This window comes from Xylocopa sonorina, chromosome 1 (genome assembly GCF_050948175.1).
Source record: "Xylocopa sonorina isolate GNS202 chromosome 1, iyXylSono1_principal, whole genome shotgun sequence".
Taxonomy (NCBI): domain Eukaryota; kingdom Metazoa; phylum Arthropoda; class Insecta; order Hymenoptera; family Apidae; genus Xylocopa; species Xylocopa sonorina.
In genome coordinates, this window is record NC_135193.1 from 3823007 (window position 1) to 3847546 (window position 24540).

The 24540-nt window shown below is 37.7% G+C and overlaps 5 protein-coding genes and 1 long non-coding RNA gene across 11 annotated transcripts; 4 read left to right on the forward strand and 2 right to left on the reverse strand.

The window, feature by feature from the left end:
* Positions 1-2121: 2121 nt before the first annotated feature.
* On the forward strand, positions 2122-5822 carry LOC143424407 (integrin beta-nu). Of its 2 annotated transcripts, XM_076896450.1 has the most exons (12): positions 2122-2296; positions 2374-2615; positions 2913-3198; positions 3266-3430; positions 3629-4087; positions 4317-4479; positions 4561-4727; positions 4811-4983; positions 5061-5260; positions 5329-5441; positions 5507-5598; positions 5678-5822. In XM_076896450.1, exons 1-12 carry the CDS (start codon positions 2138-2140, stop codon positions 5820-5822), a joined length of 2364 nt encoding a protein of 787 aa, XP_076752565.1. In that variant the 5' UTR covers positions 2122-2137. The 2 variants fall into 2 exon arrangements, with proteins under 2 accessions (XP_076752565.1, XP_076752574.1); XM_076896459.1 differs by lacking the exon at positions 2122-2296 and having other exon boundaries at positions 2488-2615; positions 2824-3198.
* On the reverse strand, positions 5615-6796 carry LOC143424507 (uncharacterized). 2 transcript variants are annotated; one of them, XM_076896596.1, is made up of 4 exons: positions 6509-6796; positions 6358-6445; positions 6094-6280; positions 5615-5960 (listed from the first exon to the last, which is right to left on the reverse strand). In XM_076896596.1, the coding sequence occupies exons 1-4, from the start codon at positions 6666-6668 to the stop codon at positions 5859-5861; spliced, it is 537 nt and encodes a 178-aa protein (XP_076752711.1). In that variant the 5' UTR covers positions 6669-6796; the 3' UTR covers positions 5615-5858. The 2 variants fall into 2 exon arrangements, with proteins under 2 accessions (XP_076752711.1, XP_076752722.1); XM_076896607.1 differs by having other exon boundaries at positions 5858-5960; positions 6068-6280.
* A 428-nt stretch (positions 6797-7224) lies between these two features.
* Positions 7225-10124, forward strand: Muc (dihydrolipoamide S-acetyltransferase muc). Its single transcript, XM_076896514.1, has 6 exons — positions 7225-7359; positions 7787-7941; positions 8002-8402; positions 8555-8919; positions 8997-9296; positions 9372-10124. Exons 1-6 carry the CDS (start codon positions 7238-7240, stop codon positions 9499-9501), a joined length of 1473 nt encoding a protein of 490 aa, XP_076752629.1. The 5' UTR covers positions 7225-7237; the 3' UTR covers positions 9502-10124.
* A 136-nt stretch (positions 10125-10260) lies between these two features.
* On the forward strand, positions 10261-15921 carry LOC143424497 (U5 small nuclear ribonucleoprotein 40 kDa protein). 3 transcript variants are annotated; one of them, XR_013101943.1, is made up of 8 exons: positions 10261-10452; positions 10533-10662; positions 10735-11048; positions 11108-11380; positions 11456-11621; positions 11701-11759; positions 12526-12637; positions 15779-15903. XR_013101943.1 is itself a non-coding variant. In XM_076896571.1 (7 exons), exons 1-6 carry the CDS (start codon positions 10339-10341, stop codon positions 11757-11759), a joined length of 1056 nt encoding a protein of 351 aa, XP_076752686.1. In that variant the 5' UTR covers positions 10261-10338; the 3' UTR covers positions 15779-15921. The 3 variants fall into 3 exon arrangements, 2 of the variants coding, with proteins under 2 accessions (XP_076752686.1, XP_076752693.1); XM_076896571.1 differs by lacking the exon at positions 12526-12637 and having other exon boundaries at positions 15779-15921; XM_076896578.1 differs by lacking the exons at positions 12526-12637; positions 15779-15903 and having other exon boundaries at positions 11701-11847.
* LOC143424482 (prohormone-2) lies at positions 15374-21415 on the reverse strand. 2 transcript variants are annotated; one of them, XM_076896561.1, is made up of 9 exons: positions 21248-21415; positions 19627-19744; positions 19459-19554; positions 19244-19376; positions 18947-19156; positions 16292-16393; positions 16131-16213; positions 15798-16042; positions 15374-15629 (listed from the first exon to the last, which is right to left on the reverse strand). In XM_076896561.1, the coding sequence occupies exons 2-9, from the start codon at positions 19742-19744 to the stop codon at positions 15543-15545; spliced, it is 1074 nt and encodes a 357-aa protein (XP_076752676.1). In that variant the 5' UTR covers positions 21248-21415; the 3' UTR covers positions 15374-15542. The 2 variants fall into 2 exon arrangements, with proteins under 2 accessions (XP_076752676.1, XP_076752668.1); XM_076896553.1 differs by having other exon boundaries at positions 21073-21415.
* LOC143424522 (uncharacterized) lies at positions 18295-24144 on the forward strand. Its single transcript, XR_013101944.1, has 5 exons — positions 18295-18844; positions 18972-19130; positions 19236-19417; positions 19846-20136; positions 23057-24144. It is a non-coding gene; the product is annotated as an uncharacterized LOC143424522 (long non-coding RNA).
* Positions 24145-24540: the final 396 nt, after the last annotated feature.

The window sequence follows — 24540 nt, forward strand, 5'->3', positions numbered from 1 at the left end:
CTTGTTAAACCAAGTGCCATATCTCTTCCTTGATACATGAATGTTTGTTTTATATAAATGAGCGTTGTAATAGAATTATATTTTCTACTCTTCTGCACTAGTTATAAGTGATAAACTTTTTAGCAGCTTTAAAAATTGTGCGATTCGTGTTTATTAATTTCGGACCAAGTATTTCAATAATAGAACCATTCGTGTAATTCTAATTCTATACGAAGAGGTATTAAAAAATATGAAATGCAAAATAATTCTCGATATTTATTAAAGATTTATAGGAAAAAATCATGAAAAATGTTGTGTTTGAGTACAGATAAACGTCAAATGTGACCAGAGAAATAATACTAAGAGAATACAAAGAGAAGGGATAAATGTATCATTCGCAATACCGATATCACAGTTATGTAATCAATTGATAACGGACTGCTTTCATGGGTGTAATACGACCGTCGTTTTTCTGTGCTCTTCCAGTTACTGTGTCAACTGTAAGCGGCGATAATGCTACTATACATAGTTCAGATACACATTTTACGAACATTACATTACAATCGCATTAGGACGTGCAGTTTAACATGCTTTCGCATCTGATTTATCTATCTAAACACCCGGAAATATGTTTCGCAAAAGTACTAATAAACATATTTTGTTTTACAAAAGAATATCTTATAAAAAAATAAGTCAACAGATTTTTATTGTCACGCAATCGCTGAACGGAAATACGTAAATTATTCAGAACTATTTCTAATCTCGGTTCTAGGGATAAAGATATGCACGCAATAGCATATTAGTCATCGTACAATTAAGATACATTCTAATGAGTATTCATGCTTTCCATTTCTGCTATGAATATTTAAATGTATGTAAAGAGTATAACAAAAAATAGAAGATATCAAGTCAAGGTTGTCACCTAACATTGCAGGAAAGCCTGTCTTTTAACACTTGGTGATATGTGAAAGAATAGACAACGAACACAAAGAAACCGAAAAGCAACAAGAACCATGAAATTACGTAAGTGTGCTGGTAGCGGAATCACAATTCTTGGTGAAACGACCAGCTTTCTTTTCGAACCGAAGAAGAAACGACGCTGTTCTTCAAGAACCAGATAACTCTGGACAGGATGGGACTACTTCTAACGTATTTTATCCTGCATTGTCACCGTGGACACCCACAATGTAGATAGAAAATAGACACCGATATTGTCTATCAAACACACGTAGTACATAATACGTGTGGCAGGCAACGCTAGCGTACAACTAGAACCGTATGCGACTAAAGTGAAATAGTAACAGTCTCGATGTCAACCGCTATGCTACATCCAGTAAAACGCGTACGCGTCCCACAGCCACTTTTCCTTCTGCAACGCTCCGTTATGTGTGACTTAATGAACAACGCCGAGAAAAACTAAAGATCAGCGAAGAAAATGTATCTGAATAGTAGAGCAACTAAAGAAGCATAGCATCGATTTCGATAGCTGAAGATTCATACGTCGTGCGTTTACAGTACTTACCGACAATATTTCTTCACACGCAACGTTAAGTACAGTGACTAATATTTGTTAGTCGTTATCTGGTTCAGAAAGTCGTGCCATCGCGGAACGTCGATTAAAATCAGCGTGAGAAAATGCTCGATCATTTATGAACGTATTTAAACGTTCGGTAATTTTGTAGTCTTCACGGTGTAGAGGAACAATGTAATCGTGCTTGTAAGTTCTTTACCATGGCTGGTCTATCTTTTTATTATTTCGCAATGGTCTTTAATCCTCAATCATCCTTAGTCATATTAATCCCCAATCCTCTTCTTCGCGTTATATGAATACTTTTTTAGCCGTTATAGCTGTTGTACTGAAACATACCAGACCGCGATCGGCTCGAATTCATGTCGATAAAATCTGTATAATGAAGTTGATATCGCAGCGAAATCTTTTTACTTCCTTTTCCAATTTAAGCGCGTTATCATGTGTAGATAGATAACAAGCAAGTTGAGAATCTACCCAGGCCTATCTCCGTTACTCAATCCTCGGCGTGGCGATTTTACGATTTCACAGACGAACGAGAACAGAAGAATACTCCAGTTAGTGAATAGAGGCCAGCGTCTTTCACGGAAGAAACCAAGCTAGGAAGATCGTCGATCGTCGATTGCGAGGATGAAACTCTACGCGGCCTTACTACTTGTGATTTTTCTGTCCCGCGAATGGAGATGGTGCGATGCCGTGGAGAAGGAAATTTTAAAACAGTGTGTTTCGAAGAACACTTGCCAAGATTGCCTGCAAGCGAATTCTTTTTGCGCCTGGTGCAGCGATTGGGTGAATGTCTTAAGATTCTCTTCCTTCTGGAACAGTGGCGAAGTTCTGTGTTCTTAACCCTCCACATGTGCTTTCAGTACTACTCGAATTCGACGGTCGAAAAGCCGCGTTGCAACGTTCCGAAAAGTTTGAAGGAGTTCGGTTGCCCGCCAGAAGAAATTCAATCCATTCCTTTGGAATCAGTGGAAATCCTCGAGGACTTGATGTTCCAGGATATGGAGGCTGATCGAACACCGATACAATTGAGACCGCAGCGAGTGAAAATCAAGATTCCATTCAATTCCAATATAACGATTCCTCTACGTTATCGTATGGCCAAGTACGTTTGTTTTGCTGATTATTTACATAGTAATATGAACAAGGTGAACGAGCCTGAAATCAGTGTACATACTTTACAAGTACTTATTTCTAGGAAATTAGTATTCCTATTAGTAGAAGGAAATCACGAGAATAGCGATCTAGAGAACAAAACAGATATTTGAAAACGTAAAAAACGTATTTTTTCAGTGCGTAATGAATATTTACAGATTGTCCATCGCAGTAGATTCTCCTACAAAAATGTTGATAATGTCTTAATGAAAGATTGGACTGGATCTAACGATTCGACATGATTTAGAAATTACCCATTAGATCTGTATTACCTGATGGATCTGACATGGTCGATGAAGGATGACAAGGAGACCCTGGTCAGTTTAGGATGGAATATCAGCCAAATGTTCCAACACTTCACCAACAATTTTCGCCTAGGCTTCGGTAGCTACGCGGATAAACCGCTGATGCCGTACGTATTCCCAGGACACGAGGATAATCCTTGCCGAAGCGAGTACGCCACTTGCTCTCCAATTTATTCTTATTGGCATCATCTGGCGTTAACCGATAACATTACACAATTTATCGACAAAGTACGCGTTCGATACTCTTCTCGATACGTAATGAAAATCAGAGAGAATCGAATTGATCAAATTTCAGGTGAACAGCAGTTTAGTTACTGCGAACGTTGATAATCTAGAAGGAGCATTGGACGGAATCGTGCAGACGATCGTCTGTACGAAAGAAGTTGGTTGGCAACATCTGGCGCGAAAAATTATAGTGGTGGCTACCGATGGGCTGTTACACTTTGCTGGTGATGGAAAGGTAATATGATGATACAGTGAGCTAGTAGAATCACACAGTTCTCATAACTAGTGACGTTGATGCATTCCAAGAAAATCGTTAGGTGATCTCATTTTGTGCATATTTCGTAGAATTTGTCTACACGAACCTAGATAGCAGTATAATCTATCGCATAGCCAGGTTCCATGGTATTATTATGATATTTAATATTGTAATCAGCTAGGCGGTGCTGTGAATCGTCAGGACTTCAAGTGTCACCTCGATGAGCGTGGACAATACCTTTTGGCCAAGAAATACGATTATGCTTCCCTGGCAGAATTGTTCAGGTTGTTACAAGAGTACAAGGTGATCATAATATTCGCCGTGTCTGAAGACAGACGAAAGGAATACGAGCAGACAGCCATGTTGCTGAAGGAAAAAACAAGGGTTGCAACCTTGTCCAGCGACAGCTCGAACATTCTTCAGATAATTAAGAGCTCTTATCACCAAATCACCTCGGAAATAGTCTTACGGGATAATTCATCGAATCTGCTACAGATACAGTATTTTTCTAATTGCGGCAATGGAGATGTTTCGAAGTGGAGCACTTCGCAATGCAATTATGTACAAGAAGGACAGATTTACGATTTCGATGTGGTTCTATCCTTCGACAAATGCCCAAAAGACAAAAACCTATGGGTAATTAAAATGAAAAATTACAAACATTAATTAAACGTCTCGGCGTAAAAGATGGCCAGCGTCACTTCTTGACAAAAATAAAGTCCTCTCAAGTATATATTATGCAATCAAGTAATACAATTGTTTCTTCTATCGATACAGTACAATTTTTAACGACGGAGCTTGCCTGTTTTTGTTACGCCAATACTATTTATATATGTTATACGATTCTATAATCTACCATTATCAGAAACAAACGGTTGTAATCGAGGATGCTCTGGCTTCTGAGATATCGGAAACAGTAATCGATATTGAACTGCTGTGCGGATGTGACTGCGAGACTTCTGATAATTCTTATTGCGTTCACGGAACCAACAATTGCGGTTTATGCAAGTGCGACACCGGTTGGTCCGGTAAGAATGCCTCACACTTTCCCATCATAATGAATCGCCTACATTAACTCGCGAAAGGTTTAACGTTGGCGATGCTTACAGGGGAAACGTGCGATTGTGACGAACGTTCACCAGTAAATAATATCAAGCAATGCAGCAAGGATAACTCGACGGAAATTTGCTCCCAAAAAGGTGAATGTGTTTGCGGTAAATGTTTCTGCGACAATGGATTCAAAGGGAAATTTTGCGAATGCTCTGCATGCGATCAAGTAATCCATATTACTTATAAGTAATCCACTAATATCTCAAGGTGACCATCCTCTGTAAAAATAAAATATATTCTCTTTTACAGATCGGTGGTATCGAGTGCTCCAATCGGGGCACCTGTCAGTGCGGTGTTTGCCAATGTATAGAAGGCTGGAAAGGAAATGCGTGTCAGTGTCCCTCAACGGATGACCTTTGTAAACCGCCAGGAAGCCAAGAAGTTTGCGCTAATCACGGATACTGCGACTGTGGAGAGTGTCGGTTAGTATTCTTCCGTTCGCTATAATATTGCGTTACATTGAAATATTCTGTTTGCTATAGACACCTTAAATGTCCAGGTGCAACGTAACTGCAGAAGACGGACTGTATTATCGTGGCACCTATTGTGAATCATCGATCAGTGCCCGTGGCAGTGGTCTCTGCGTTCTTTATGATGCTTGCGTGAATGCTACAGTCGAAGATTCCGAATTGATAGATGAACATTGTCAAATGAACGATACAACTTATAAAACTGAAAAAGTAGAGTCCGTTGATACAGGTAAATTTTTTATGTAAGAGTGAAAATTGAATGATACGATACAGACATTGTGTTAATATTTACTTTAGGACATGAACACTACTGTTTCGTGAAGACGGTGAAGGATAAAATGACGTGCGTCATTCACTATGTGTACGAATTTCAAGGCAGCAATGTAGTCACTTTGAAGTTTGGAAACAAGGTATACGTTTACATCTATAAAACTAGAACTATGTCTTCTTTTTTTAAAAATGTGAATCCATTTAGGAATGTCACACTGTGCTGCACGCAGCAATAATTCCAGCTATAATCGTATTTGGCACAGTATTTATCGGAGTTATATTGTTGCTAATTTGGAAGTAAGATATGTTTAAGTAAAAATTAATTAAATCATAATTTATTGAGAGAGAAGAAATATTGATTACACATTGGGTATAGGTGTTGGACTTACATACAGGATAAGAAGGAGTACGAGAGTTTTCAACGACAACAGAAGAAAACCGTATATAGTTCGACCGTCAATCCTTTATTCAAGCCTGCTACGAGCAGATATTTAGTTCCTCTGATGTCCAAAGAGGATTAACAAACTATTTTAGTTTTATGTTTCGGTATATTTGGATTAGTTTTGTTCGATTTGGTTAAAAGATTCAGTAGGATGAATTGTACTTTGATCAGACTTTATATCCTTCCAAAAATGATTTCCAGGTGAAAACGTAATCGACTACAACAAAAATTCGAAAGCTTTGACTTCAAAATTAAAAAATTTAATTTTGAAACTTTTGAAAGCAATGGTTAAATTCTTATGTTTCATTTTTTACTTCTGTATACTGAACTCAAAGATTAAAGAATGTTACATCTTTCGATTTGTCTTCAACTATCCACGTAAATCCAAGAGGTTCTTTGTAAATAATATTTGCAAATGGCATGTTTTTAAGCCAAACAGCTTCAACCAAAGATCCGTCAGGAAATATGTATGTTCCTTGACCACTCATTGTTCCATTCGAATCAATTCTACCTCGATACTGAGCGCCATTATTATACCTTCGGTAAAATACATTTCTAAGGTATTTAATTCAATTGTACCTATATATATAAATATATAATATAAACAGTATTACTTAATGTCAATGTCACTGTCAGCAAAAGAATCATCATTCCATTCTCCGTAATAAATATCGAAGTTTTCGCTAGTATAGGTTCCTACACCTATTGTGTGTATAAAGAACTCGATTAAAAACATGTCGAAAACAACATCTTGCGAAATATTACCTTGTTTAACTAAGACAAATCGATCATAATTCATTTTATATTCTCCTTCATAAATATCTCCGTTGCGAAACGTAAATTTTTTTACTTCAGATTGTACATTGCGATCTATAATCTCGGAATCATTTATCTTCGATGTTTTACTGGTGCTTCTCTTTTTCATTTTGAACGAATTAGGAACGAATTACCCTGCACGTTTTTCAAATTGTTTAAAAATCATAAAGATTGAAGAAAAACAAAAAAAAAAAAGAAAAAATGTTGATAAAGCATTGAGTTCCTTCGGTCGCCGCTGATATTGTTAGCGCTGAATTGGACGTAAGTCAGGCTATACCATTTAACGAATCACAGTACACGTTCTATTTCATCAATGACATCGCTGGTTACAAGCCAGGGAACTTTGGTACAAATTTTCATTTCGGCATCGACGGGGAAGCGATCTTATGTATCTCTTTATTTCCATTTTTTTTTTTAATTCTCCTGCAATTCCACGAGAAATGCTCAGTCTGTGAGAACTACCTTTAAACTTAAAGCCACGTGACCTTGCAAACGACCTCTAATTCGACGTCCGTATCGTTCGTTCCTAGTCGTGCTTCAAGATAACCCCTACATCGTTGACACGCTCGGAGCACGTTTAGTGTCCGAGTATCCAAGCGAAAAGAACAGCGTAACGTCGAATTTGTTGCGACTTGCTACTAAAAATCGGTAGTAAAGGAACCTCGAATCATCCGAGATATGATACGAACGACGACGAGTCTACGTAATGAATTGGCACGAGCAATACTACGAAGTTCCGTGCGGACGAATACCGTAAGATCTGTGGTCATACGATGTCTTCACAGAAAATATCTGCAGAGGTACTTCATTTTTTGTCTTTAACATATTGGTTCATCGCTCTAAATATTCCACCGTTCTCTAGTTAAGATACGTGTCGTTCTTTGATGTTAAGGTTACCTTATTGATAACTCCTTTATTTTCATTGTCCACGAGTATTTGCCAATATCATATGTTCTTCCACTTGTCAGAGCTAAAATTGATGAAAATCATATGTAGAAAGTTCTTGCGTATGATAATTCTTTCCTCCTTAAAAGCAGTTTTATTGTGATGTTTAGTATACGCAGGTCTTTTATATAAACAATTGTTGTATTACGGATAGTTAACAAAATAGATTAGTAATTATGTTAAAGGTAACAGTTGATCATTAGTTGACCATTAGTTTTGTGTTATACCTTAATTTAAAACATTTTTTAGAATAAAATGTTATTTTTTCTCCTTGATATTCAGGATTCAGGTTCACAATACCCTACGTCTCACTGTGACTCCATGGAAGCAGCAATTGAGGTTTTATGCAGATTATCCGGACCATGTCAAAGTACAGCTTCCTGCATTATCTCCAACCATGGAAACAGGCACTATTGTCAGTTGGCACAAAAAGGAAGGTGAGCATAATAATTTAATGTATCTAACAGAATCGTTACTAATTTTTAATTCTATTGTAGGTGACAAGTTAAACGAAGGTGACTTGCTTGCTGAAATTGAAACCGATAAAGCAACAATGGGCTTTGAAACACCAGAGGAAGGCTATCTGGCAAAGATTTTGGTTCCGGCAGGAACAAAAAGTGTCCCTATTGGCAAATTAGTTTGTATAATTGTCTCAGATGAGGGCAGTGTTGCCGCCTTCAAAGATTTTGTGGATGATTCTCCAGCTGTTCCAGCTGCACCAGCTCCAGCTCCCACACCAGCTGCACCTACACCATCTACTCCTCCCCCATCTCCAGCAACACCACCAGCACCTGCAGCAGCAGCAGCTCCAAAACCACTGCCCACCTTATCAGGAGAGAGAATATATGCTAGCCCATTAGCTAAGAGACTTGCAGCCGAAAAAGGCCTTAGTTTGCAGGTAATATTGATATCACACAAGAAATATGTAATAATCCATCAACTCTGACTATATAAATAAGTCAAATCAGATCTTAAAAACATAAATATGTAAATCTGTGTATTGTTCATCTATTACAAAGAATAAAAAGTAATTTTGTTCTTTTCTTAAAGGGTTTAAAAGGTACAGGATTATATGGGTCCATAACATCTAAAGATTTAGCAGGTGCACCAGCTGTTCAGCCAGTAGGAGTAACACCAATCGCTGGTGCTCCAGCAGGAATAGACATTCCTGTGTCGAATATCCGCGCAGTAATTGCGAAACGTTTACTGGAAAGCAAACAAACTATTCCACATTATTATTTATCGATTGATGTGAATATGGACGCAGCTCTTGAGATGCGAGAGAAATTCAATAAAATGTTAGAAAAAGAAAAAGTGAAACTTAGCGTGAACGATATCATTATTAAAGGAATGGCACTGGCCTGTAAAAAAGTACCTGAAGGTAACAGTGCTTGGATGGGAGAAGTCATCAGACAGTGAGCTATTTTTTCCTTTTTAATAATATTAATATAGGGAGATTCATCATGTGGATTAAATGTTACTTTTTCTTCAGATACAATAATGTTGACGTAAGCGTAGCAGTAAGTACAGAGAACGGTCTAATTACGCCTATAGTATTTGGTGCAGACACAAAGGGCATAGTTCAAATTAGTAAGGACGTGAAAGCATTGGCTTCGAAAGCGCGAGAAGGAAAATTACAACCACAAGAGTTTCAAGGAGGCACTATTACTTTGTCAAATTTAGGGATGTTCGGTATTAAGAACTTTTCTGCCATTATCAACCCCCCGCAGTCGATTATTCTTGCTGTAGGTACAACTGAAGCCAGGTTAATACCTGCCAAGAACGAAAAGGGGTAAACAATTCCTTTCCTTAGTCTTTCTCTTATTTTACATCATACACCATCTAATTGCTCATTAATCTTATTCAGATTCACGTCTTCTCAATTTATGTCCGTTACTGCCAGTTGTGACCACCGTACTGTAGACGGTGCAGTAGGCGCACAGTGGTTGGCTGCCTTTAAAACCTTTATGGAGAATCCAACAACAATGCTGTTATAGTAAATTCAAACATTGTGTTCAATGGGGTAGCGCAAATTATACGAAAAAAAAATCATTATTTTGTTCAGGTACGCAGGGGATAATGAATGTCCTGTATATTTATGTACAGTACAATGTCAAATTGTTATTTTACGCATTTGTAAATTATGAATCTTTCATAGATTCAAATTTTCAAGGGCACATTTTATTTCATTTATGCAAGAACAATACTTCAACATAATTCAAGTGTCAAATTGAACACTGATATCATTAGGCCGAATTTCTTCCCATAATATTTTAGAGATTTTATATTCGTGGTTTTTCAGTGAATATAAAGTAAAAGATTTACGACTAATATCATTATATAAGAAGGAAAGAAAATTACTTCAGTAATTTTACTTACTGAATTAAAATAAAAATCTCATTATTTTATTATTTACTTGGAAAACCACAATCTTCCCCCAGGCAATAGTAGTGGCCACCTGTAAATATGTGTATTTATGAATTAATGTAATGGCCATCGTATATTGCAATGAATTTGATTGTAACTTAGGGGAAATGATTTAAAAAAGTGTCAAAATGTTTATAGTAATTAATATACGTAAATGTATATGATATTTAATAAAATGTAACTTACAAATTTATTGTTATTTTTAATTCTGAATTTGTACTATACATAAATAAGTAAGGGATGATATAAGAAAATGAAATTATATAATAAAAATCGGTATGTTTATGAGTATGAAAGGGTTTGGAAAGTACATAGCGATCGAACTGCCATCTAGCAAGTTTGTGTTTTCTAATTGTCAAACTTGTTTATAATATCGTGTATTAATCTAAAGATTTTAATTATACACTATGCCAATTTTAGACAAACGTAAAGGAGATGACATTCTAGCATTAGTCCCTGCTTCGAAAAGAACAAAAAATGAAGTGGTCTTCAGTAGCAGAGAGAAAGCGGTTGTACAAAATGTAAGTTAACCTAACTCCACGCTTACCTTAATTTGTATATCATTGTTTTCATAATAAGAATGTATTTTGTTGTTGTATAGGGACCACCTAGGACATCATCTTTATCCGCACCTATTATGCTACTGGAGGGACATCAAGGAGATATATTTTCGCTCGAATTTCATCCAGAGGGTCAATACCTTGCGTCAACAGGCTTCGATAGACAAATATGTGCGTTATAAACACTTTAAAAATATCTATACATACTTTTTATATCTTAAACACAATATCAAATGCTTTTAGTTATTTGGAATGTATATGGGGAATGCGAAAATATTTCTGTGATGAGTGGACATAGTGGGGCAGTTATGGAGCTACATTTTAGTCCCGATGGCAATCATTTGTACACAGCTAGCACAGATATGACATTAGGTCTATGGGATATAGTTGTTGGAACTAGGATAAAAAAACTCAAAGGTCATACTTCTTTTGTAAACTCGGTGTCGGGAGCAAGAAGAGGCCTGACGCAACTTTGTTCAGGTAGCGACGATAGCACAATACGTGTTTGGGATCCCAGAAAAAGAGGACAGTGTTATACCTTAAATAATACTTATCAGGTAATGGATGTGTTTGACTAGTTTCATATTATTTGTTCTCATTTTTATTTTTAAATTAGGTTACTGCTGTAACATTTAATGATACAGCAGAGCAAGTGATAAGTGGCGGAATAGACAATGATATAAAGGTATGGGATTTAAGAAAAAATTCTATTCTATACAAGCTTAAAGGGCACTCTGATACTATAACTGGTTTGAGTCTTAGCCCAGACGGTTCTTATATATTATCGAATGCAATGGATAATACATTAAGAATCTGGGATGTAAGGCCATTTGCTCCTTATGAACGTTGCGTAAAAATTCTTTCTGGACATCAGCACAACTTTGAAAAGGTTTGTCTGTCCAAAATTTTCAATGAAATCGGCATGCATTATTAAGACCTTCAAATTTTATTCAAATAATTACAGAATCTTCTGAGATGCGCATGGTCACTGGATGGTAGTAAAGTGTCAGCTGGATCATCGGATAGGTTTCACTATATTTGGGATACTACAAGTCGTAGGATATTGTACAAATTGCCTGGTCATAACGGTTCTGTCAATGATATTGATTTCCATCCAAAGGAACCAATCGGTACTACACTTAAACTTATTCGGTATTAATTATTAATGTGTTCCATAGTAACTATATAATGTATTTTTTTCATTTTCAGTCTGTTCTGGGTCCAGTGATAAACAAATATATTTAGGAGAAATTGAAACTACACAATAAGTGAGTTGTAATTATTTTCCATGATTTTTACCTTTAAAAACTTGTACAAAATAAAATATATGATGCTGAATTAACATTTAGATGAAAACTTTTAAATTTCAACAGAAATCGATTATCTTATACCTTCTTATTTTCCTATTTTATTGCGTTTATTAATAATTGTATGATTATTATAAATATTCAAAATTTTCTTTGATTATGAGAAAAATTTTTAGTTTAGTTTTTAAAAATTTTAAATGTTAATGCATATGGAATTGAAGTGTCGCGCGTTGAACACGCGCCTACGTGGCGCTGCAGTCACTGTACATGTGTATAGTCTGGTACCATTTTGAATGTACATAATAAGTTCGATTTCGTGTACCTTAGCATTTCGTACTCGTATCTTGATTTTCAAAAAAAAAAAAAGGTAAGGTTCATCCAATACAAATAAAATTTAAAACATTAATAAACTGCAGATTCATTAACTAACAGGACTAAAGATAGGCAGGATTAATAATGTTCCAGAGAATAAATGCTTATAAGTAGAATATAGGTATTTATTATATTTTTTTGTGTTTTAGTTTCGTTATAATAATACGTTCTCGATCAAAAGCACCATGGGTTTGAAAAATATTTACGACGCCGAGTAAAACAACTTTTTTGATTTTAAATTGCACACGTAGATATAATCGAACGTTTACATAATGTAATTTACAATATAATATGCATATATGTATATATTGATTCTAAAGTAACATAGTTGACACACAATTCTCTTTTTTTTCAGTTAGAATAATTCGCATAGTCGATCAGCAATCAGTGGCGTACCGCTCAACATTGAAAAATCCTTACTAGAATTTCGCAACTGTTTTATAAACACGTGCTGCTACAATTTCACCGTATGTTACCATATTTATCACTTTTCTTTGCAGATCACTATTTCAAATCCTTCGATAAATTTTTGCACAAGCGAAGATATCTATATGCTCCTTTTTTCTTCAAACGTTAATATTAGAATATATTTTCATAAAATCGATAACAAGAAGCTTTAGAAAATCTCGAAAAGTCCATTAATTCCTCGTCAAAATACCATTTTCTTCGTCTTCACGTGGTTAGATTCGAATACGCGTTAAAAATAGCTTAAATACAAGAAGAATTTTAGGAATGATTATCACTTTGGTATCGCACAGCAACAATTGACTAGGACTTTTAATCGATATTAGATCCATTTGTATTTTTATTCTTTCGAGAGTACTTTTGAAATGGTTCCGAGTCCAGCATAAAAACTACTAGCGATAGAACGCATTCTCTGATGTTTTAGAGACACAATTTAATAACCCGTTATTGTTACTCTGAAAAAATATGCTGTTCGAAGATTAATTCGCGCGTAATAAGAGTACAGTATCCTATAACTCAATAAGTATTCCAAAAATAAGACCAAAATCCCATTCTCTCTTATTCGTTCTTCATTTTCTTTTCATTTTTTGTTTTCGTAATCTGATAAAGTAGCAGTCACGAAATAAGTTTCAGACAGAAAATACGCGCGTAGTACAGAATATTGTAGAAAAAGAATACGTTGCTCGATCACTAAACGTCGCGACTCATCAATGAAACGCAAACCCGATTAATTGATATCTCTTTAATCATACATGATAATCGATACTTTTCATTTATCCTATAAACATTAATTACATATTAATGAATAATAAATACTGAATCATTCCTCCTTGATATTACTTAGTCTAAGTAACTCTAATTACATGCTAAACGATCGTCAAAAATATATATATATATATATATATAGCATCAAGTCGCAAAAAGATTTTCCCCGTGCCGATCGTCACGAGATCGAATCGATCGGTCAGTCGTGTCCGCAAGGTTTTCCCTCACACATCTACCGTTAAAATATCGTGGTATTATATACGCGTTTCAAGCATATGTATATTGATCAAACGACAACGAACGAAATGGAAAAATTACTCAGTCTCCTCGGAACATTCTCTTTATGGAAGGCCGTGTTTGGTTCGATCGAGAAGAACATTAGATGTTACTTGGTGTAGTTCGTATAGATACATTTACGTATTTTTCTCTTCCTCCCTTTTATTTCTTTTTCTTAATCTTCTCTGCAATCTCTTCTCTTTTTTTTAGTATCTTGTGGCAATTGTAAGAAGATGGATTATCGGTACGATGGAGTTTCATACTTTACATTTGCTACGAAGAACCGATATGAACAAATTTCATCGCGTTCGACGAGGTCCCGTGTTTATTAACGATTTTCATTTTTTATACCTCTTCAACGCACCGAGGACCGCGGTCGAGCCGAGAGATTTTTGTCCTTTTAAAATTAATGTTCAGCCGTAGAAGCGAACATCATTGAGATATGTGTTATCACTCATGATTGCTCAATTGATAGTAACCGTTGTACAGATAGCAAGAACAATTAATTGACGATCACGTTCAAAGTAAAAAAGCAGATAGGAGTTTATTGATCGTGTTGGCACTCCGGCGAATCTAAAGTATGAATCCAATAGAAGATATGTTATAGCTCGTAACACCGATATCATTGGAATCAAACTGATATTTTCAGTACTCAATGTACATACCTTTTCTGGTATTATTTTTGATTCTGTATACGTGTATCTATATAACATTTCTCTCTTGCTTTTTATAAAATAAATCAAAGGAGACATATATATACATACATATAGAAGTACGAATCGTGTAACAAGATCGATCGAATTTCGATTATTTTGTTCATCTCTTGTCAACACTTCATACGTATATGTATATAGATGTAACAATCGTATATTATACTTCCGTGTGTGGTAAACGCGAAACGAATGGTAAAGTTATAAAATTACATCTCTTCAGCCTCGTCTTTCTTTCTAAGTTTCCGCGTTTCCTAAGAAAGCGCCTATTGTTCACTCTACGTTACCAGGTCAAATCGTCATCTCCCAATCGTAGAATTATCGGTACCGCTTTTTTTTCCATCTTGTCGCCATTTCTACTACTTTTATCTAGCGGATGGTATACTACCTCTATCATTGAGCTAGCTCATGAAAGAAAAAACTTCTTCGTTTTCTTCTATTTTTTTCTCTAGTTTTTCTCCTTTAATCAGTCGGAAAAGTCGTGCAACAAGCCTGAGGATGATTCGATTCGAATTTCCTACGATTGTTTTCAAAGATTTCAGTCGTAGCGCTATTCATCCGGGCTCCGTGTCTCTTCTTGCCCGTGTCGCGCGCCAGAAAAGCATTAAAAATGTATAACTTCACCATTTTATTCTTTCTTTCGTTTTCGTTTTTGTATTTTTTTTGCTCTCTCTCCTTTTTGCGACGTACAAGAGCACGCTGAAGCCAGAAGTGCTCTCACGGTCTTTCTCAAGCGTTCGGAAAGACGCAAGGGGAAAAACTGAAGTGAACGCAAATCTTGTTCTCGTTACGCGCGCCAACTGTGTCAGACAAACGATTAAGACGTTAATTAAGTGAGCTATTGTCTCTTCAGCAGGCTCTCGTGGATCGTGAATAGTCTTTCTGAGCACCGTGTTGTCTTAAAGTAAAGGTAGTCATTCTGGCCGCCTCTCGAGCACGTATTTGTCGTATCCATGACTAAGACAGAATTAACCAAATAAAGAGAAATTTTTTCTTTTTTCTTTCTTTGCTCAGTTTCCTTTGGGCGTACGTGAGTCCGAAAACGTCAGTTCATTACCCTCCTTTTCATGCTAAAATAGGTATGATCGTTCGCTTTCTTCGGGTGCGTTCTCGTCAATCTCGCGTTAATTTGTCGTTCGTTCTAATTCGAATCAGTTTAGTATACTAAACGGTGTTGGTAGGGATATCCTCGCGACTGGGGGTTTACTTGGAATTGAGCTGCACTGGAGTAAGGATCGTACGTCTGTAAAATGACACGATTACGATGAATACCAACGCGATTAATAAAAGTCGACATAGAAATTTCAGAATCTCGTTTTACTAAATTTCATCAGTATCTTTCTCTACGATAACATTTTTATGCAATCTTCTGATAATGATGTTTATTTTTAGTGCCGTCGGAATCTATTACCTGCGACCGCTTCCTGGATACCATAAACCTTTTCTCCGGAACGCTGTAGTAAGACTGCTCAGGATAGACCAGACCGTACTGAGGGCTAGCGTATTGAGAAGCGTCGTACTGTTGCCCGTACTGGTTCTCATATTGTTCGTAATAATTGGATGGATGGGTGCGAACGATTCCAATGTCTGACGGCGACAGAGAGTCCAAGCTATAATGTCGAGGAGGATACACGGAAGAATCCATCCATGGGATAACTATTCAAGATTGAATTAATTAAATTAGACGTATTATTTAAATAAGATCAGCTCTAATCTCAATTTTAAATTATATTCTCAGCCTTACTGTTTCGGGGATCTTCTTCTTCCAGAAGATTGTCCTCGTCATCTACGTTTTCGTATTCTTCGTTCATGTACTTGTGCCAATTTCTGTAAAGATATTTCGAGAGGGCATAAATTTAAAAGATTTGTACAATTGATGGTCGAAAGTGTTTAAATTGTTATTACCGTTTACGTCGCTCGTTTTCCCAGAGGGAGAGGAGAGTTAAAACGTCCTCCGGGTCGATATCCAATTCTCTCTTGAATCGCGGTTCTTGATAAATGGGAACACTGAAATTTCCAGCCCTGGTAATTTTAATCGATCACTCTCTTCGTTGAAGAAACGATACGTACTATAAAAATTTTTCTTTGAAAAGGGAGGAGGAGAGAACTGATTTTTAAGAGCTCGTCGCGTCTGATACTTGAGTAATCCGATTGTCTATTCAACCTCCACCGTTTCTATGAACGGTATTGATTTTCCGCTGGCTTGGGATTAAAACGGATTTATTGCGCGTGATTTAACCGTGCGTGCATGATATCATCGTGTACTGAAATACGCGCGAGGTATTTTGAAAGAAGAGCTCGAGGGAACAAAAGGAACGGCCTAAAGCGACCATACAACAGGGAAATCGCACGCGTATGCACTGATAGGATGTTGTCCTAGGTCAGGTCCACCGAGCATGCTCTGTCGCGGATGATCGATATAACGGCACCGGTTAATGCCATCAGCTGATTGGTCATATGCCAAAACGGTCTGACTCGTCAGGTGGTTTCATTCAGCTTTTCCACTTGCCTCATCGGTACATTCACAGTATGATAAAGGGGAGAAAGGAAGAAGTTAGGTGTTTCCGATACTTTCTCAGATTTTACTTAAAATGGTAACAGAACATCGAATGATACGGGTAAAAGACTAACAGAATTTTTACTCCGAAGATAATTTGTTTTGAGTAACTAATTCTACATTTTGCTATTCACAGTATCTCTTGAAAAAGGAGAATGGAAACTGCGGCAGGGGAGAAGACGAGAAGTTCCACATTGACTGATGATGGTTTTGGGTTTCATGATTCGCACGACGAAGCAGGAACATTTTATTCACCGAATTTTCAATTAACAATAGCGCCTATCACACGGACGTGTCATCGATTGAACATAAATTCCGACAAACTCTGCGAATTATCATACATCTCGCAGAGGCGTCGTTGCTAACTAGGTGCCTATTCTCGCCAGCTGATTGGCTGGCGATATGTCAAGTAATAGTCAAGCCTGACCTACTTTTGCTGGCTGGTTCCATTCAGCTTTTCGTGGACCTACCTCTTGGAAAGCTACCCTATTGCGTCACGGGTATCGAACGTCCCGATGACTGCACAAACCGTGTACATACAGGTGCTTCTGCGCTTGTGTCCGAGTTCACGATCCGCCCACGCGTTCGGAAAACACGTACACACCCACGTGAATACGGACGTTTTATTGGAAAATTTTCCGACCGATGCACAAACTTTGCGGACCTATTTTTCTGAGATAACATTTCCCCAGATGTCTTGTTATACTTTTACAGTTTTAACTCATATTATATGATACTAGAACTCGTAATAATATGAATCAATATAGGAACAAATTTTTTGTATTTGTTTCTGCTACTGAAATGTAACTTCAACAAAATATTTGGTATAGGAATAGAAAGCTTCTAATCACTCTAATCTTTTATCTCCTTTTATGCCTGCTAGCTGAAGAAATTTAGTACAGAGCGCATACCGTAAAATCATGGACATAGAAATTTGACCTGGAATCTCTAAACAAGTTTGTCTATGCTAAATGAAATTAACTTGCTCGTAAACGTGTTAGACGTCAGAGTTATCATGCATATATGTGCTCAAACTAACCTGTGACATTTATTTACAGGTCAACCGGCGCACACTTGTATAGCCACGATTGCGCGTAAAAATAAAAGTTTGACGTAAGGAACTTTACCCGGCTGACTTCAAAATAATTGATCGATGTTCTGACGTATCGCGGATACGTCATTATCTACGTCATTTAATTAATGAAAGCAGAATTCCACATGAACACGGGATGCTATAAATACCATCAATAGCATTCGTTAGAAAACTATCGACTCCCGATTCGAATTGGAACGTCTAGAGTTCTTCCATGTCATCAGTGGTATATACACTTTACGTTATACTTTATAAAAAAAAAAGAAAGGAAATTAGAATAATATGAAAATAATATTAAATTACTGTTTTTTTTTTTACAAAAATTTTACGTTCCTTCCCATTTCTTTTCACTTCTGTAAATGATACAATTTACGTGTTATTGTGATTAAAGTAACCATTGCATCCAACATACTCCGTTGATCAACTTCGATAACGACAGCCTCTCCAAGTCGTATTGAACGGGCTTGGTCGTCAAGTCGACCGCCGTTTCTGCTGGGGGCAACGCCCTCGCCAGCCCTCTCATCCCCATTCAGAAGAAACGTCGAAGAAAAAGAGGGATGTCCCGTGCAAGAGGACGGGAAGGGCGAGACTTTCGCAGGGGTAGAAATTACGGACGGATTTACCCGAGTCGATTCACCCTGCCCGAAGCAGCCCTTGTGCCACAGGTGAATTCGCGTTAACACACGCCCGACTGCGTGAAAGGTGCTCGTCAAGCAATGAAAACAACACGAAACAATTCGAGCAAATTTTAACCAGACGCTATGGGGTAGATATTCGGTGAAGCAATGAACGGGATTTAATTTCCTTGGTAAATCATTTTTATAATTTTCTACATTTCACTTCTCAACTTTTTCTTATCTTCTTCTGGATAATTGCGAGAATACAATTTTTTTATAAGAATACGACTTACCTTCTCTTCACTTGCGCCTGCACAGACTGCTGAGTGGACGTTGGAGACTGGTACGAAGTGGTCAACGGTTTCATGGTAGTTGATACGGTGATCGTGGACTTCTCGGATCTCTTGCGACGATCTTCGTTCAAATAGTAACGAGAGTGAGAAGGGACGTCCCATACCTGGGGCATCTCGTCGCTTAGTTCGTTTACCAAGACTTTGCCGTAGCTGTAACAGAAACGGAAAATCCCATGTTTGCATCAAAGATGCGAAATTTTTTTGACAAAATGTTTTTCGATTGTTTCAGAAACTTACTCGTAATTCTTATCGTATGGAGAAAAGGAGTCACGATCGTAGAGAGCATTATTGGGTGTGTTAGAATGAGAGGACTTCTCTTCCTCGACCAAGGCTGCTTTCAATCTGCCTAGTCCCGACGCAGTTAGGGTTCCTGAAATGAAAAAGTCATCGGTATAAATCAGAATACCTCACGTACGTAACTAGAAATCTTTATTCAGTAGCTAAATACTTACTTTTCTCTGCGGTAGATGAGAAAGATGCGCTTGGGTTACTTTCCGGTTGGTGATTTTGTTGGTTTCCAAACATCAGAATTTCCTGCGCTCGTTTAGCTGGAACCAATCACGATTATTTAATGAACAAACTATTATTCCTATATTGCAGAAGTAGAAGATATGTCTTACGCTTTGGTCTCATCGTTTGTTCAGTCTTTTTTGTCTCCTCTGCCAGATTCGTTGGCAAAGATTGAGCTATCACCAGGAAAGAACATAGAGATAGTAACCACACCCAATCGCACATCATCTGAAAAAATAAATTCCGCCGTCGTTAAGCTTTGATTGTAATAATTTTGTAAAATTAATGAGAAAGACAAAATAATAATTTTGTTTTATCGATGATTTCAGTTATGCAGAAGGGTATAGTTTTTATAAACTGTGCTCTCTTCGTGTACAGATCGAAGTTTACACTCCTCGCAAGTGCAGGCAAATGAAGATAGCAGGTCACTACGAAAGACTCTTAAATGTCACATAATGCGAAATGTCAGGAATCTATTTCCATTGCATGTAAAAAATTAACGGGCATACATGTGTCGGAAGTTCCATAAGAGATTGCAAACGTTTTTATAATTTCGTCAAGATCTAACTTTGCGAAGATGATAAAACCATTTCTCGAAGAACTCTGTTTATAATTTGAAGGTAAGGGAATAGTTACGCAAATTTAACTTTAATAGAATTAATTGTAGTTTATTGTTTGCGAGTGATGTTCCATAAAAGAGAAACATCAGAAGCTGGAAACTTTATGCCCTTAACAAATGGCGGTAATAATTTAATTACAAATGCACACGCAATTAATTTACGTCGATATGCAGAAGTTGCCGCTAATTAGATACACGATTAACTAAGCCTAAAGTCTGTTGAATATTTTATTAGATTGAAATGTCAAAGTTCAAAGAAACTCTTTAATCACAGACGCGTAATTAGTATTCAATTACAGCAACATGTAAATATTGCGTTATATTATAACTATTCTATTGATTTGTTTTCATTGAACTTCCGTCGTATCTTTCATTTCGTTTCGATTAATTCTGAAAATGGTATATATTTAGTAACAATGATTATCGAGGCTTGATAAACACGAAGAAAAGTTCGCGACTTGAAACAAGCGATAGCATCGAGCAATTAAAGCTGGCCAGGAAATAAAACTAAACCGGATATAGTAGACCCAGAAATCGCACACTTGTTGCGTCTAGAAATACTATAGTCATTTATCGCGTTTATATACGCGTCTATGCAACTCGCAATTAAAAATACATTTCATTGACTATGTTTTCATTGACAAATCGAGACGCGTTCGAGGCATCAACATTACGTCGACAAAATACGCTCGTAAGAACTTCTACGAATCTTTACAATCGAACACTGTAAAAGTTATAGACCAATTACGAACAAGTTACGACCCAGCGGTTATCTTTATGGGGCAAGACTCGAAAACCGTACGCTCGTACACGAGAGGAATTTCTAACAAAAAATTTTAGACCCAACTAATCCTCTATCTTTAGAACTGAAAGCTCAAGGAAATCCAATTATATCGCCGATAAGAAACTTTCGTGACCAAGCAATCTCTATTCTTACCGTTCTATTTATAGGTGAACAATTTTAGCTGGTCTTTATCTCACGGAAGTTCACCCAATTAAATCGATCGAAGGATCACCCAAGTCGCAATTCGGATTCCGTTTGAGCGCAGGACTACTGGACGTATGTACCCATGAGGGCTAGACGCAACGATTGAAAAGGAGGGTATCTTCACCTTTCTGACCGTCGACTTGTATGTCTCTGTACCACGTCTCTCTTTCTCTCTCTCTCCCTTTCCCGTTTCGTCAATCTTCAGGGTTTCTTCTCGCGGGAGCGGCTCTTCGAAGGATGCAGGGAACTATCGAGTTCGGCTGATCGAGGTAGAATGAACGTTGGGGCCGAGCAGGACGACTAGAAAACCAGCGGAGGGTACGGTCGATCAACCACCCCCACCCTTAGTGAAACGAGCACCCCTACCCTGAAAGCAACTCCTACCGAGCTTCTACGAGGTGATATGACGTGCACACGCGCACGGTTATACGGACGCTCTGCACGCACGCTCACACACACACGCGCGCGCACGCACGCACACCTCTATTCTGTCGCAAATACGTCTGCCCACGCGATGACCCAAGCGAATCCTCTGGCTATCCTTGAATTCTTCTCTCATGTCGCATCTTAGTCCCTTATTGTTTTAGGAAGTTGCCCTATAGAAATGAGGAGCACCCTTTAGCAACGATCCTCTACGGTGGCACGAATCATTTCGATTAGACTTAACTCCATTCAACGAAACCGAGAACCACTTTAATTTAAACTTTAAAGAGGCGCTCTTTCAAGTATTTTTATGAATGGACAGTTCAGTCATAGTTTCTTATACTGCTTTCAGTGTAAAAAATTGGGTACAGTAACGGTTTGAATTTTTCATTTCATCTTTGACCTATTGTTATGTTGAACACTTTCAAATTTCTATGGATGCTTAATTCGCGCAGCAATATTTGATCGGTGCAGAAGGGTAGTTTACTTTTATATCAAAAGAGCTGTGGAAAGTCCGAGGAATTGAGTCCTTCAGAATCTTTCCATTTTAAAATCTCGTTTCCATCAACGTAATTATTCTACCATTAAACAATAAGTTCGAAGAAAACGCAGGCTAATTAAAACGTTCTCCTTAGTGTCCCAGGAGAATTACGTTATTTCCAAAATCCTTGCTTAATATTCTTTGAAAGTAACGTTATAAACCTATAGATTTTTGCTCGGTTAATAATAATTATATATATATATATATATATATATATATATATATATATATATATATATATTAGTGTCATGTTTTAATTTCAAACGTTTCATAACTCTTAATCTTCTTTCAAAAATAAAAGATTTCTGCAATTTCTCTTAATTAGTTACGAATTGACTCAAAGTCAGTGCGACACTTGCAATTCCTCGGACAACTTTGGTGGAATAATATTTTTCCAAGGATATCACATGGCATCTCTTCCGATTCTAGCCGCAAAATCCGTATTTTCTTTCACCTGTCTGGAACACCAAGCGACAGAGCTGTGAGCTTTTAGAGGGGGGGGGGGGGGGGAAGGAGCTGGAATTGTAGCACCATTTTCCGTATTCAGTCCCCGGCCACTTTTCTTCAACCCCCGTAACAGGCCAAACGCCTACGCCAACGTATAACGCCCACGAAGCATCCTACGCCCACACATATTTTCCACCGCATATGAGGCAGCCGGAACGAAAGGGAGGAAAGCAATGAAAGGAAAGAAAGAGGGGTGATGGCAAAAGAGAACAAGCGGTGTGTGAAATTTTCTTCTTTTCCCTTCTTCGACGCCACCTTTGCGTCCATGCGTCTTAACAACAAAATATTTATCGTTGATGAAGGTTCTTGAAATATTTGCAACGTCAGTTCTACTTATGCCCCTAACACCCTCGAATTCTGTCGCGACGTGTTCGACGAACAGGAAGGAATTACTCGTTACCCGGGAAGAAAATTGAAAGTCATCCTGTGCGTCTCTTTTAATTCGTGTTGTTGTCGTTTCAGGGGACGGAAAGCGGCACGAGACAGGCCAGAAGGGTGGAGGAAAGTAGCAGCGGCAGCATCACAGAATGAGATGTAATACTCCGAAGGGAAAGCCGGCAAATTCTGAGAAGCAACCGCTCTTTAGCAAAGTGTTTACTTGAGATACGACGCATCCCGGAGCACACTACGTATACCTCCGTAATTGACCTATTTCCAAAGAATCGGCCGCACGCTTGCGCGAATTGAAGTAGTTGCATAAAAACAAGAGCTACTCGCCCCGTCGTGTTCCTTGTGAACGACGTTCGCGGGGGTATTACGGGAAAGCGTAAAATAGATGCTCAGAAACGGACGTTCCTAATAGATACAATTTACTAGGGGGAGGTAACGACGACAAGGAAATACTTTCAGCGCTTTCAACTTTTCTTTTTTCGCCCCCTCTATGATTTAATCGCATAGAAATTTCCATTATTAATTATGTATCGTTTGTTTAACATTCATGAAACAAGTATGAAAACATTTCTGCGTTGCAGTTCGTTCCAAGGCGAGTTTCGTAAAATGCTAAAGGTCATAGAGGAAAGAAACACGCGATCGTCGGTAATTTTTCGCTCGAGTATCGAGAAAAATTAACGCCACACCCTCGGCGATTACCGAGGGAGATGCTTTTTCCCCGAACTTAAAACCGATCTATCCTCTAATACGATGGCCACTCTTTCTTTCTCGACCGAGGAGGCAAACGAGAAATTTAATTTCCGTAAATCTAACGAAAACTTGATTATATTCAACGGAGAGTATGCCAAAGCGGGAGAGAACCCAGCCGTTGTTGTAATTACGGGGCAAGTTCTGTGAAATAATATAATTTGACGTACTCGACCCGAAGGTTGGTTCCCATTGACGTCATCCGTTGATTCTGGAAACGACGAATCCCCGTGCTTCAAGGGTTCAGTAGGGGCAGGGGGAGGGTATACGCGTCGTGAGGAAATGATTCGGAGGAGGGATGTATCCAGGGACGTTGTACGTGTATTGCAAATCGGGGACCAAAATAATTTTATCAGCGACGATAGTACGAGATTAGGTAATGTAACAATCTATGCTATTTAATTTCAAAGAAGTAAGTGTGCATGATAAAAAATTGAAACGAATGTTTGCCACTTTTAATATCCAGAGAATCAAATTATATGACATGTTTCTCGTTGTTTGCAGGTAGAAAACATGAAATCAGATATTTGAAGAGCTAGTAGAATAATAAGTGTTAAGTAATTGCGTGACAGATGGTCATATATGACTCATAAGCGCAGTAGTATAAGCCTGTGCTAGAGCAGGCATTTCAGATTGTCGATACTATCCTGCAAAGTGGAAACTGTAACCAGCCGGGAGTAGGAGATATCCCGAAGGAATAGATCGATGTTTCACTCTGTGTAGTAAGGGACGCCTGTTGCTGTAAAACAGCGAGTAGCTTCATTCATGAAAATGGCAGAACGTGAACGCGCTGTACCATTTTAGACGTG

Coding starts and splice junctions, on each gene's coding strand:
- LOC143424482 (XM_076896561.1), bottom strand. CDS start 19,744: ATGATGTGCGATTGGGTGTGGTTACTATCTCTATGTTCTTTCCTGGTG. Junction 19,555..19,626: donor ACAAACGATGAGACCAAAGC/GTAAGACATATC, acceptor GATTGGTTCCAG/CTAAACGAGCGCAGGAAATT. Junction 16,394..18,946: donor CAGGCGCAAGTGAAGAGAAG/GTAAGTCGTATT, acceptor TGGAAATTTCAG/TGTTCCCATTTATCAAGAAC.
- Muc (XM_076896514.1), top strand. CDS start 7,238: ATGATACGAACGACGACGAGTCTACGTAATGAATTGGCACGAGCAATA. Junction 8,920..8,996: donor ATGGGAGAAGTCATCAGACA/GTGAGCTATTTT, acceptor CTTTTTCTTCAG/ATACAATAATGTTGACGTAA. Junction 9,297..9,371: donor CCTGCCAAGAACGAAAAGGG/GTAAACAATTCC, acceptor AATCTTATTCAG/ATTCACGTCTTCTCAATTTA.
- LOC143424407 (XM_076896450.1), top strand. CDS start 2,138: ATGAAACTCTACGCGGCCTTACTACTTGTGATTTTTCTGTCCCGCGAA. Junction 2,616..2,912: donor CTACGTTATCGTATGGCCAA/GTACGTTTGTTT, acceptor GACATGATTTAG/AAATTACCCATTAGATCTGT. Junction 4,480..4,560: donor GTGCGACACCGGTTGGTCCG/GTAAGAATGCCT, acceptor CGATGCTTACAG/GGGAAACGTGCGATTGTGAC.
- LOC143424507 (XM_076896596.1), bottom strand. CDS start 6,668: ATGAAAAAGAGAAGCACCAGTAAAACATCGAAGATAAATGATTCCGAG. Junction 6,446..6,508: donor ATTTGTCTTAGTTAAACAAG/GTAATATTTCGC, acceptor TACACACAATAG/GTGTAGGAACCTATACTAGC. Junction 5,961..6,093: donor TTGAAGACAAATCGAAAGAT/GTAACATTCTTT, acceptor TTTTTGTTGTAG/TCGATTACGTTTTCACCTGG.
- LOC143424497 (XM_076896571.1), top strand. CDS start 10,339: ATGCCAATTTTAGACAAACGTAAAGGAGATGACATTCTAGCATTAGTC. Junction 10,453..10,532: donor AGAAAGCGGTTGTACAAAAT/GTAAGTTAACCT, acceptor GTTGTTGTATAG/GGACCACCTAGGACATCATC. Junction 10,663..10,734: donor AGGCTTCGATAGACAAATAT/GTGCGTTATAAA, acceptor AAATGCTTTTAG/TTATTTGGAATGTATATGGG.